The 13,873-nt window shown below is 41.4% G+C and overlaps 1 protein-coding gene across 2 annotated transcripts; it reads left to right on the top strand.

The window, feature by feature from the left end:
* The first annotated feature begins 802 nt into the window (after positions 1-802).
* Positions 803-13,667, top strand: LOC111981437 (protein-lysine N-trimethyltransferase SMYD5). 2 transcript variants are annotated; one of them, XM_024012705.2, is made up of 13 exons: positions 803-935; positions 1,712-1,820; positions 2,044-2,183; positions 6,218-6,339; positions 6,634-6,703; positions 6,971-7,075; positions 7,374-7,436; positions 9,101-9,171; positions 9,281-9,387; positions 9,683-9,739; positions 9,883-9,977; positions 10,469-10,539; positions 12,633-13,667. In XM_024012705.2, the coding sequence occupies exons 1-13, from the start codon at positions 843-845 to the stop codon at positions 12,649-12,651; spliced, it is 1,122 nt and encodes a 373-aa protein (XP_023868473.1). In that variant the 5' UTR covers positions 803-842; the 3' UTR covers positions 12,652-13,667. The 2 variants fall into 2 exon arrangements, with proteins under 2 accessions (XP_023868473.1, XP_023868472.1); XM_024012704.2 differs by having other exon boundaries at positions 12,587-13,667.
* The last annotated feature ends 206 nt before the right edge of the window (positions 13,668-13,873 follow it).

Genomic DNA, 13,873 nt, shown 5'->3' with positions numbered 1-13,873 from the left:
GTGCACAGTTATATTGCACAGTAAAATGTTTTTGTGTGTATATAACATTATTACCAGAATATATTGTACTAACCAATGTGCTATCCATTACCTCCTGTACATATTTAAAACTGGAATACTTAGTTGCTACATCCATTTTTGGACTTAAGTTAATTATATATATCCATTAATTCTTGAAGAATATAACTTATAAATGCCTCATTAGTTTAGTTCAACTGTACCCCATCAGAACCCAAAATATAAGATTGTTTTACTCCAATGTTTGTAAACAATGTAAATGTAAACAAATACTGTGTAGCCTCAACATGATTAACACTATAATTGTTATATCATGGATGGTCAGTCCTTGCATCAATAGCTCTGTCTATGATTTTGAAAGTGGAGACATTTTTCCAGACCCATCATCACTCAGCTTTTAACCAAATCAGAGGTAGGGTGACCGCTTTATTGTTTCAATTAAGGATTCTATGTATTTTCTGCTACTCAAAATGTACTAAATGTTATCTATGATTCAATGGCATGTCAAAATGTTTAGTAATATGGTAAAATATATGAACTTTTATTTGTCTTCTGTCAAATGCATGTATGTGTGACAGTGAGCCATCTACCTTTGCGTGACAATGAGGGTGCTGTAAAATATTGGAAAAAAGTTTGGCGTTCATGATATAATTCATTACATTTCATCGAAGATAAAATCATGTCAGAATTTTGCAGGGCACTAATCTTAGTCAATCTGTTTACTAGAAAAACACTACCTAAATCAATCGCTAGAGGCCACTAAATGCCTACGGGTAGACGCTTCTAAAAACGTCAGAGTTGAAAGGGCGAAGGTTGTTTTGAAGATGGCTGCCCCCCAAGATGACATGTTTTCTCTCTGCGTCGACCCCACTAAAGTTAGCAGTTGTGTGGAAGTCCGATTTATTGACAAGATTAAGGTAATGTGCTGACAATGATTATTTTGAAAAGGCTAATTTCAAGTTTCTCGGATCTAGCACCGTTTTGATGCCAAATTCATTGGCACGCATGCTGTCAGTCTGTGTGGACTAGCTGGGCAAATCAAAAAATTATTCGCGAGACAGCATTTTTTGGCATTTTGTTGACGTTTTCTGGCTGTCTGTAACTACGTAGTTACTTGCTATCTGTGTTAATGTTTTAGATTCATCATGGTGTAACCGATGTGAAATGGCTAGCTAGTTAGCGGGGTGCGCGCTAATAGCGTTTCAATCGGTGACGTCACTCGCTCTGAGCCCCTGAAGTAGTTGTTCCTCTTGCTCTGCAAGGGCCGCGGCTTTTGTGGAGCGATGGGTAACGATGCTTCGAGGGTGGCTGTTGTAGATGTGTACAGAGGGTCCCTGGTACGAGCAGGTAGGGGCGAGGAGAGGGACGGGAAGGTATACTGTTACAATGGCTTATTGTAGTTAGCTAGCAAATTACATTCACCACCAAGTACAGTCACCACCTTCATGCCACATGGATTGCTATCTGATTCCTTTTAAAGCTAGCTAAGCTTTTTGTCTAGTTAAACAACTAGCATCTTGACACGTTAGTTATCTAGGTATGCACAGAGATACCTTTTGGGGGGCTAATAAAGTTCAAAGGCTAGCCTGTTCTGAGTCAATAGGATACACTTTGTGTGGATAAAGTATGGGCAGGTGCATATTACTGAAATTGACATTGCTTTTTGTATCTAAACATTTGGTTTTATTTTTAGGGCAAGGGATTATTTTCCAAGAAGGCCATCAAGAAAGGAGACACCATTTTTATTGAGCGCCCTCTTGTCTCTGCCCAGTTCTTGTGGAATTCCCTGTACAAGTACAAAGGTGAGGTGTTACAGGTTCAAGATTTAGGTGATTGACAGACTGAACACATCCTCGTTTTATGTTCCTAAAATTGTGGGTCAAAATGTTCCAGCATGCTTTGCTTTTTAGATGAACATATGCCAAGGGGAAAACCTCACATTTTGAGTCTTTTGAATGGTCTTTCATATTTAGTGATATGACCCTTAGTTCTCTCATTTATCATCCATCCCTGTCTCTTCTCCAGCCTGTGAGTTCTGCTTGCGTGCTCTGGAGACGGCCGAGGATAATGCCCGTAGACTCAGTGGCATCCCTGACCTCAGTCTACCCCACCCCGAGCTGTGCAAAGTGCATCCAGAGCTGCACCAAGCTTGCCCACAATGCCAGGTGTGTGCCTCTCACAAGTCCTCATCTGCACTGCCAATTAAGGACTGGACAGTACTGATCTAAAAACACATTGTAACCAATTTTTGAAAGTGGAAGCAAAGTACTTTTAGCATATATTTTCATTTGTCTCCTGCATCTTCGCAAATTGAAGTTTAATTGTAAGGATGTTTTTTCTATTAATAGCGTAAAATTAAGGTGTACAGAAAGACTCATGTGAAGGCCAAATTACAGAGGAGGAACTTCTTGATGCATTTAAAGCCTTTAAGTCCAGTAAAACTCCAGGGCTGGATGGCATACCAGTTGAGGTACATCAAACCTTTTTCCATTATTAGCATGTTTTGATCACTTCTATAAAAATGGTAGACTATTGAATAGTCAGCAAGAAGGTCTGATTTTACTATTACTGAAACAGGACCCAGGTGGTAAATCCAGCCCACCTAAAAAACTGGAGGCCCCTTACACTTCACTGTTGTGATGCAAAAATTCTAGCAAAATGCATAGAATTTAAAAAAGTATTGTCAGACAAGTTTTTTTACATGGACGATACATAGGAGATAATATAGGAGAAGTACTGGAAACAATGGAACACTATGAAGAATCGGGGAAACCGGGCCTAGTGTTCATTTTGAAAAGTACGACTAGGATTTATATATAAATGGACAATTTTAATTTTGTAGGATCTCTTATACAATGGATTAAAGTTATGTATAGTAACTCCAGTTGTAAAAGAGTAAATAATGGCTATTTCTCAGAAAGTATCAAACTGTCAAGAGGAGTGAAACAATGTTGTCCACTATCAGCATATCTATTTATTATGGCCATCAAAATGTTAGCTATTAAAATTTGATCCAACAATAATATCACGGGGCTAAAAATCCGGGGCTTAAAAGAAATGGTGTCATTGTACTGGCAACTCGTGTTTTCTTTTAAATGCGCAATTTGGATCCCTGGACAGTCTCATAGAGGATCTAGAAAAATGTTTCTAATCTCTGCATTGCAACCAAATATTGAAAAGTGTACTATATTACATATTGGATCGCAAAAAAATACAACTTTTACATTACTGTTGAGTTTACCAATAAAATGGCCTGGCGGTGAAGTGGACATAATCAGTATTTATATCCCTAAAGAGAGAAACTCTCACCACAATACATTTTAATAGAAAGTTAGCAAAATTATATATATTGCTCCATGAAAAGGTAAATACCTGTATTTGTGGAAAAATCACCCTGATTAATTATTTAGTCATATCCCAGTTTACATATTTACTTATCAAATCAAATCAAGTTTATTTTATATAGCCCTTCATACATCAGTTAATATCTCGAAGTGCTGTACAGAAACCCAGCCTAAAACCCCAAACGGCAAGCAATGCAGGTGTAGAAGCACGGTGGCTAGGAAAAACTCCCTAGAAAGGCCAAAACCTAGGAAGAAACCTAGAGAGGAACCAGGCTATGAGGGGTGGCCAGTCCTCTTCTGGCTGTGACGGGTGGAGATTATAACAGAACATGGCCAAGATGTTAAAATGTTCATAAATGACCAGCATGGTCAAATAATAATAATCACAGTAGTTATCGAGGGTGTAGCAAGTCAGCACCTCAGGAGTAAATGTCAGTTGGCTTTTCATAGCCGATCATTAAGAGTATCTCTACCGCTCCTGCGGTCTCTAGAGAGTTGAAAACAGCAGGTCTGGGACAGGTAGCACGTCCGGTGGACAGGTCAGGGTTCCATAGCCGCAGGCAGAACAGTTGAAACTGGAACAGCAGCAAGGCCAGGTGGACTAGGGACAGCAAGGAGTCATCATGTCCGGTAGTCCTGACGCATGGTCCTAGGGCTCAGGTCCTCCGAGAGACAGAAAGAAAGAGAGAAGGAGAGAATTAGAGAGAGCATACTTAAATTCACACAGGACACCGGATAAGACAGGAGAAGTACTCCAGATATAACCAACTGACCCTAGCCCCCCGACACATAAACTACTGCAGCATAAATACTGGAGGCTGAGACAGGAGGGGTCAGGAGACACTGTGGCCCCATCCGATGATACCCCCGGACAGGGCCAAACAGGAAGGATATAACCCCACCCACTTTGCCAAAGCACAGCCCCCGCACCACTAGAGGGATATCTTCAACCACCAACTTACAATCCTGAGAAAAGGCCGAGTATAGCCCACAAAGATCTCCACCACAGCACAAACCAAGGGGGGGCGCCAACCCAGACAGGAAGATCACGTCAGTAACTCAACCCACTCAAGTGACGCACCCCTCCTAGGGACGGCATGAAAGAGCACCAGTAAGCCAGTGACTCAGCCCCTGTAATAGGGTTAGAGGCAGAGAATCCCAGTGGAGAGAGGGGAACCGGCCATGCAGAGACTTATGGCCCTGGCTACACTGAACAACTTGTTTTTTAAATGATATGAGCAAAGAATATTCTACTTTATTTTGAACTTCAAGCCAGACAAAATGAAACGTGCCTATTTATATAATTAATATGAATTCAGAGGGCTGAAATTTAAATATTAAGGCATTGAACCTTTCACTAAAGGCTTCAGTCATACAAAAGTTGTACTTCAATCCGAACTGGTTTTCCAGCAGATTAGTAAGAATAGCTCATCCCGTGTTCGTAAAAAAACTTTTTTCCCTTTATTCAGTTTACAACACTTTCGGTTATTTGAAAATTAAATAATCTCTAGAATATCCCTATTTTTTAAACAAGCCATGGAAAGCTGGTTGCAATTTCAGTTTAATCCACCATAAAAGACACAACAAATATTACAACAAATATTATGGTTAAACTCCTATACTAATTGATACAAAAAAATATATATATTTTTGGAAAAATTGTTTAATAATCTTTGTTAATGATATCATAAATGCAGCTGAGGGAGTTATGTCACACATACAGCAAACAAAAATAAATGGAAATGTCTGCTCTATTCAAAATTACAGCCAACTGATTGCAGCATTACCGCAGGAAGGGGGAGAAAGTAAGGAACTTGTCTGTCGGCCCTACATTAGACCAAAATTGGTTAAAGAAAAAAGAAATATACCAGTTTAATTTAAGGATCAAAAAATGAACAGCTTGCAAAAATAGTTGGGAAGAGATTTTCGATGTGCCGATTCCATGGTACATGGTTTATGAACTGATGGATTAAAAACGTATAGCTTTCCCATTTAAATGATTTTGCTAAATTCTTGCAACCATTAGAATTGTATGTATATGGGGGAAACATCCATCCCAGCTCTGTATATTTTGCTGTGAAGATACAGAATCATTAGATCACTTGTTTTGGTACTGTCCACATGTAGCTTGTTTTTGGTCACAGGTTCAGAAATGCCTTAAGATTTACAATATTTACCTGGAGATTGCACTGCAAATAGCACTGCTGGGTGACTTGAAAAGCCATAGTCAATCGATCAATCTAATAATACTCTTAGAAAGAAATTAAAGATTCAAATTTTTACTATCAGAATAGAAAGGTTCAGAACTTTTGTGAAACATTACAGAAGAGTTGAAAAATATTTTGGAATGAGATTGATGGGAGGATTTGAGGGTAACAGAAGTTGGGACAAAAAAAGATAACTAATGTCAAATATTCTGTGACTGTATATTTTATTTTACTTTTTTACTTAAGCTTTAAGTAGAGGCCTAAGTATTGTTGTCCAGTAGTTTACAATTAGGGGAGTGGGGTTAGGGGAAAATAATAAAACATATGGGGGATTGGAAATTATGATGACAATTACATAGATTGTGGGTTCTATTAATCTTCAATATTCAAACTGATCTACCCCCTTAAAAATACAAATAAATAAATACATTGTAGTGGAAAGCAATATGGAAGATTCCTACTTAGCCTGTGTTTTCAGATCAGTAAAGATGAAGGATTAGAAGCCACTTAAATAAGATAAATGAGATGCACCTACCCAATCCCTGTCTGACAACCACATGGAGATGTGTTGATGTACTGTAGCTCCTTCCTCCAATCTAGTCCAGTGTCTCGCTTTGGGTTTCAGTGAGACTTTGTTTCCCCCTGCAGGTGATGTACTGTAGCAACGAGTGTCGGCAGGCTGCAGCAGACCAGTACCATCGGGCCCTGTGCCTAGGCTCCTCCCAAGAGGACCCAAACCACCCCATCAGCAAACTAAAGGATGCCTGGAGGTGAGATATGGATTTTCTGTTTAATTGAATACTACTAGATGGGGCCCATATTTTTCTTGGGCTGGATTTAACATTTTTACTAGCTGTCAAATCCTTGCTTCCTCGTTTCCTCTAATTCCTCACCTCCCTCTCAAAGCACCCTCCCTCGCAACTCCGCTTTCAATTAGATTTGAGTAAACGAGGACGAGAAAGCAAGGATTTGACAGCCAGTAACGTTTTCAGATCCAGCCCCAGTAATATTTTGTCTGTGATTGCTGCAGTATGAACTGACATTGTCCCTTATCTGTCCCCTAGGAGCATGCACTACCCTCCTGAGACCTCCAGCATCATGCTCATGGCCAGGATGGTGGCCACTGTCAAACAGGTGAGCCTCCTCTGCCTCCTGCCTCTGACTTTTTTGTTGTTGAGCTTCTCCAATTCCAAAGTGGGTTGCACTTTGTATTTGCATTCTGTCTTTGTAGTGAATGTTAGTTTGAGATTAAGGTTTTTGGAGATTGAAAGATCTTCACAATGCCTGGAGAAGCATTTCACCTGTCAGCTTGCTATAATAATCCTATATTCTTTGCATACCTGTGCATAATATGTATTTCTCAAACATAATAATAATGTTTGAATCATTTGTGTCATGCAGGCCCAAGACAAAGGGCACTGGCAGAAGTTGTTCTCTCAATTCTGCAGCCGTGCGGCCAACGAGGAGGAGGAGATTGCACATAAGCTGCTGGGAGAGAAGTTCCAGGTAAGCATGGAGATAATGGCTGTGTCTAAAAATGTTAGCTACAAGATGTTAAATCCTTGCTTCCCCCATCCTTGTTTCCTAAATTCCTCTTAAGGCTCATTGGAGGAGGTCTGAGGAAAGGACCTTGGAACACTCCTCCAATGTGCTTTGAGAAGAATTGAGGAGACCAGGTTTGAGCTTCAAATTTGGTTTAAAAAAATGTGGTCAGCATTAYCTTTGAGTCACCATTGGAATAGATTTCAAAACGGTTACTTATAGACTGTTACCTTCATTTTGACATATTGTATTGGGTTTGTAGGGGCAGTTAACCGTACTACGAACCCTGTTTACAACGGCACTTTACGACGATCATCTCAATCGGGTGAGTGTGGCACCATTTCCCCTTTCACGACCAATTTATTTATAGACACAAAGTCGTGGCCAAAAGTTTTGAGAATGACACAAATATACATTTTCAAAGTCTGCTGCCTCAGTGTCTTTAGATATTTTTGTCAGATGTTACTATTGAATACTGAAGTGTAATTACAAGCATTTCATAAGTGTCAAAAGGCTTTTATTGACAATAAAATGAAGTTGATGCAGAGTCAATATTTGCAGTGTAGACCCTTCTTTTTCAAGACCTCTGCAATCTGCCCTGGCATGCTGTCAATTAACTTCTGGGCCACATCCTGACTGATGGCAGCCCATTCTTGCATAATCAATGCTTGGAGTTTGTCAGAATTTGTGGGGTTTTGTTTGTCCACCTGCCTCTTGAGGATTGACCACACGTTCTCAATGGGATTAAGGTCTGGGGAGTTTCCTGGCCATGGACCCAAAATATCGATGTTTTGTTCCCTGAGCCACTTAGTTATCAGTTTTGCCTTATGGCAAGGTGCTCCATCATGCTGGAAAAGGCATTGTTTGTCACCAAACTGTTCCTGGATGGTTGGGAGAAGTTGCTCTCAGAGGATGTGTTGGTACCATTCTTTATTCATGGCTGTATTCTTGGATGTATTCTTGGATGGTCTCAGGAGGCTTTACTGTTGGCATGACACAGGACTGATGGTAGCGCTCACCTTGTCTTCTCCGGACAAGCTTTTTTCCAGATGCCCCAAACAATCGGAAAGGGGATTCATCAGAGAAAATGACTTTACCGCAGTCCTCAGCAGTCCAATCCCTGTACCTTTTGCAGAATATCAGTCTGTCCCTGATGTTTTTCCTGGAGAGAAGTGGCTTCTTTGCTGCCCTTCTTGACACCAGGCCATCCTCCAAAAGTCTTCGCCTCACTATGCGTGCAGATGCACTCACACCTGCCTACTGCCATTCCTGAGCAAGCTCTGTACTGGTGGTGCCCCGATCCCGCAGCTGAATCAACTTTAGGAGACGGTCCTGGTGCTTGCTGGACTTTCTTGGACGCCCTGAAGCCTTAACAACAATTGAAACGCTCTCCTTGAAGTTCTTGGTGATCCGATAAATGGTTGATTTATGTGCAATATCCTTGCCTGTGAAGCCCTTTTTGTGCAAAGCAATGATTACGGCACATGTTTCCTTGCAGGTAACCATGGCTGACAGAGGAAGAACAATAATTCCAAGCACCACCCTCCTTTTGAAGCTTCCAGTCTGTTATTCAAACTCAATCACAATGACAGCGTGATCTCCAGCCTTGTCCTCGTCAACACTCACACCTGTGTTAACGAGAGAATCACTGACATGTCAGCTGGTGATTCAGTTCATTTGCATGGCAAAGAGGGACTTTGGAGTTAATTGCAATTCATCTGATCACTCTTCATAACATTCTGGAGTATATGCAAATTGCCATCATACAAACTGAGGCAGCAGACTTTGTGGAAAATGTATATTTGTGTCATTCTCAAAACTTTTGGCCACGACTGTACATCGTTTTTTCGAGCTGATACTTGGCTACTTCTTCGCTCCCAGTAGACAAGACTGTAAAATAATGTCTTTGATAGAACAATTTCTTATGGACGTGTGTGATTATGATGCAGATAGTTTATGCTATAAGGTGTGTGTCCTTGCATGTTACAGTGGTTTACACCTGAGGGATTTCGTTCCCTCTTCTCCCTTGTGGGGACCAATGGACAGGGTATAGGTACCAGGTAAGGTTAATCTCTAAATCTCCAACTCATAAATAATGCACTGTGCCATTAGTCTGAATATCATTAAATTTAAAGTGCTGACATTGTTTTCTTATGTCTCGTTATCTAGTTCTCTCAGCCAATGGGTTCATGCATGTGATGCTTTGGTGCTGACTAGCCAGCAGAGGGAGCAATTGGATTCCTTCATTGACCAACTATACAAGGATGTCGAGAAAGGTCACAATTCCCTCCCTACACTCAAATACAGTGCTGTTTCCTGTGACATCTGTACCGTTTATGAGGAATACTGCGGAAAACTGTCTGATAAATATATTTGAGTCTAAACCTACATTACCAAGAAAGTTTTTCAGAGGCTTTGTACAGCTCACATTTTATGATAGATCGTAAATAATACTTGGCGCCTCTGAATTGGGGTGGCTTGACTCAGGCATATTTTAAATCGTTACTAATATGGAATGAATCTCCTCTACTGACAATAGAGGTCAGAGCTGAATTAGATTTGTCTCCACAGAGACCGGTGACTTTCTGAACTGCGAGGGTTCCGGGCTCTTCCTACTGCAAAGCGCATGTGAGTCGTCACTATCAGATGGTTTCTAACCCCAGCTCCCAGAATCCTCAAACTCGCACAACATACAGAATCAATTAAATGAACTACAAATACATTTCACTGGTCAAAAGTTTGATTGTTTGATTATTTCGTCTACTCTCTAGGTAACCATAGCTGCATACCGAATGCGGCGGCATCTTTCCCGAGCAACAACTTCTTGCTTCATCTCAGTGCCCTAAGTGACATCAGCCCTGGAGAGGTCAGAAGAGGATGCTGGGGAGGGGGGGCTGGCGATAAATTCTGGCCGTGGATAGATGGGACAGAACATCCTGGCTTGCTCTGTTGTCAGCCGGTATTAGGGGTCTGAGACTTTAAGGATTAGAGCGGTTGTGTCAGGCTGTCAGAGAGATTGAGAAGGCTTGCATCTGCCCGTTACAGAAGCGTCAGAAGGGGCCAGAGAAATGTTTTGCCAGCCAATTAAATTCTGGCAAAAAATGTGTGCGCTTTAGTTTCGTTCTTATGACCATGGCAGGATAGTGACGAGATTTGGCGCCTGCTGCTGAATAAACATGAAACAACCAGATAAAGTAACAAAACTTGAACGATAACTCCAGGAGTTTGAAGTGGCTAACTGTCATTCATTGTTGTGTAAATTAAATTAATCCCTATATAGTAACTGTAATGGGAGGTCTTTTGATGTGAATGTCCTCATCTGCTAACATGTTAAACTCTGTTTCCTCACATCTCCAGGAGATCGGTATCAGTTACTTGGACTGCTGTCAGCGTGACAGGAGCCGTCATAGCAGACACAAAATCCTGAGGTAAACAACTGAAATTCCCTGTGTACCAATCCTTTTGACAGACTCAAACTGTTCCTAGTTCAGTCAAGATCAATGGCCACCCTCCCAGGCAATAAGGGGCAGTCCTGGGCCAGCACAGCCAAGGGGGTCTGGCGGTTATTCCGGTGCCTACCTACGCTCCGGTACTGATTTTTACCCCCTTAAAACCAGGGCTGGTTTGCTCTGCGGGAACCCATTTTGGATTCATATTCACTGTATCCTGTTGAAAGGCACTTCACCTTGAAAATCTGCAACTCCCACAAACTGAAGGTAGTGAAGCATGAACAAAGACTGGTCTCTGTCTCTTTTCTCAGAAAATGAGAACCAAAGATGGTGGATAATTTAAGATGGTTCACTCAGGCGGTTTACCGTTGAAGAAGAAAAAAAAAGTCCATTCCAGTCTACTTAAAGGCCCAGTGCAGTCAAACATTTCCTGTGCTTTATATACACTTCAGATACAAAAGTATGTATACACCCCTTCAAATGAGTGGATTCGTCAATTTTGACAGGTGTATAAAACCGAGCACACAGCCATGCAATATCCATAGACAAACATTGGCAGTAGAATGGCCTTACTGAAGAGCTCAGTGACTTTCAACGTGGTACCGTCATAGGATGCCACCTTTCCAACAAGTCAGTCCGTCAAATTTCTGCACTGCTAGAGCTGCCCCGGTCAACTGTAAGTGCTATTATTTTGAAGTGGAAATGTAGAGGAGCAACAACGGCACAGCCGCAAAGTGGTAGGCCACACAAGCTCACAGAACGAGACCACCGAGTGCTGAAGCGCTTTGCGTGTAAAAATCGTCTGTCCTCGGTTGCAACACTCACTACTGAGTTCCAAGCTGCCTCTGGAGAAATGCCACCCCACACCATGACTGACCCACCGCCAAACCGGTCATGCTGGAGGATGTTGCAGGCAGCAGAACGTTCTCCACGGCGTGCGTCCTGTCACGTCTGTCACGTGCTCATGTGCTCAGTGTGAACCTGCTTTCATCTGTGAAGAGCACAGGGCGCCAGTGGCGAATTTGCCAATCTTGGTGTTCTCTGGCAAATGCCAAACGTACTGCACGGTGTTGGGCTGTAAGCACAACCCCCACCTGTGGACGTCGGGCCCTCATACCACCCTCATGGAGTCTGTTTCTGACCGTTTGAGCAGACACATGCACATTTGTGGCCTGCTGGAGGTCATTTTGCAGGGCTCTGGCAGTGCTCCACCTGCTCCTCCATTTGCACAACAGCATGTGAAATTTATTGTCAATCAGTGTTGCTTCCTAAGTGGACAGTTTGATTTCACAGAAGTGTGATTGACTTGGAGTTACATTGTGTTGTTTAAGTGTTCCCTTTATTTTTTTGAGCAGTGTATATTCCCACACTGAAGTTGGAATAATACTGTGAAATGTTAAAATTATGATAATGCCCCTTTGGTATAAGAGCCGTTTGGAAATTTCTGCCTGTTTTTGTGGGATGGCGTTTTGGCCTGCCTGGTGACATTGGTTAGTTAGTAGACCAATAACAAATAGTTCTAAACCTCTGCCAATAAGAGCTAGTTTTCAGTTTCCCCCTCCCAACTCAGACCCTCCCGGACAGTCCTAGCTAAATTCTTGCTTAAGAAATTGCTCTTTTGCTTCTTTTCAACGGTTTTAATTTATAACAATCACAGTAACGTACTTAGTTGTTACCCAGAAATGATTTGCTATTGAGTTTAAAATGTCTGCATTAGACCTTTAACTGGTTGTCTCCCCCATGGACACCAATGCAATAGCAGCTGAGTCTGTTCTACTTAGTTCATTGACTTTCATTGAACCAGAAAAGAACAGCGAGTATTCACACCCACATTGTGTTGTGCAGTATGTTTACAGTGTTGAATCATGGCATTTATTTTTGAGGAGCTCACAGATTGACGCAAATGTATTTTATCAGTCTGCATTATATTCCTTATTCTTCCTTTTGCTCTCTCGCTAAGACAATCTTTGTCCAGAACGAGACAGGCAGCCATGTGACTTATGTAACTTTGTTGTTCTCTTCCCAGGGATAACTACCTGTTCATCTGCTCGTGTCCAAAATGTGTGTCTCAGATGGATGAGTTGGATCTGACGTCGGACGACGAGGAGGAGGAGGAGGAGGAGGAGGGAGATGACATGGAGGACGAGATGACGGACGTCTGAGGGGGTAAAAAGACCCGCTCTGCTCCCACTCACCCCCTCCCTAATCCACTCACTCAGCCATGCTAGCTAACTGCACAGTGAAAACCAACCTTAAAGAAGACCTTGCATATCACCAAACATCAAATTCATTGTGTAACTAAATCTTTTTGTCAATGAAAATAAGTCACTCACTGGCCCTACGCTTTGGATCTCCCCCTTGAAAAGCGTTTTCTCACATTACTGTACAGTAGCAGATGTTTTAGCTGTCACCTCTCGTGTATCTTCTGCTTATTGGAAAAGTTTACATGGAAGACATCCAGTTCACTAATGTTTTTCATTTATCACAGTTTTTAGTACCATTAAATTGGCAAGATGTCATTTATTCCTCGTGTTGAGTGCATTAGGTGTAGATTAATTCAGACAGAATATATGGTGCTTGTTCTGTGAAGGATAATTCACTTGGCGAACCTAGTAGGGATAACATTACAGTATGGACAGTGTAGAAGAAGTAACTGACCCTAATTAAGTACATATATTTTCATATGAGATTAGAAACGGTCATTGCAAGCTATGAGGTAACCATCAGCCAGGATATTACTCTGAGACCTTGAGCTGTAGAAAGCTTTTGTCAGTTAACTATTTGCCCTTTATTGAGTAGAGCAGATTTTCACTGCAATGAAATTGCTGCTACTGCCCACACATGAATCAATACAACCGCAATGACTGTAATCTTCAGTGCCAACATTTTCAATGTTACCGAACAAATATGGCTAACATCGAATGACTAACTTCAATTATCTCAGTTGGCATTTCAGAGCAGTGGTGCATGAGAACAAATTGCTTTTGATGTCACACAATGAAATGCTGCAATATAAGAGCAGCAGTAAATATTGTATGAGAATCCTTGAAATTGTAATTTTTACTGCTCTGGCATAAACCATTGAGATTAAAATGTCTCGTCTCTTATTTGCTTTATTTGTGTTCTCCTTAGTACAATTTGGTTTTATGCAGAAGTTAAGCCAACTGGTAATTTCTCAGTCTTCATCAAATATGAACCACAAGTCAACACTGTTTGAAGCAGCACCGATATCCCGTGGATAACTATCCCGCCAACATCTTTGAGAGCATGACGATTTGACAACTATTCCTTTCTAGTTATTTTCTACTTCATT

Source organism: Salvelinus sp. IW2-2015, linkage group LG20, assembly GCF_002910315.2.
Source record: "Salvelinus sp. IW2-2015 linkage group LG20, ASM291031v2, whole genome shotgun sequence".
NCBI lineage: Eukaryota > Metazoa > Chordata > Actinopteri > Salmoniformes > Salmonidae > Salvelinus > Salvelinus sp. IW2-2015.
This window is presented reverse-complemented; position numbering and strand designations above follow the sequence as displayed.

Excerpts from the sequence above, each read along its gene's own strand:
- LOC111981437 (XM_024012704.2), top strand. The coding sequence starts at position 843 with ATGGCTGCCCCCCAAGATGACATGTTTTCTCTCTGCGTCGACCCCACT. Across the intron at positions 9,388-9,682 it reads ATACAAGGATGTCGAGAAAG|AGACCGGTGACTTTCTGAAC; the intron begins GTCACAATTCCC and ends TTGTCTCCACAG. Across the intron at positions 9,978-10,468 it reads GTGACATCAGCCCTGGAGAG|GAGATCGGTATCAGTTACTT; the intron begins GTCAGAAGAGGA and ends TCACATCTCCAG.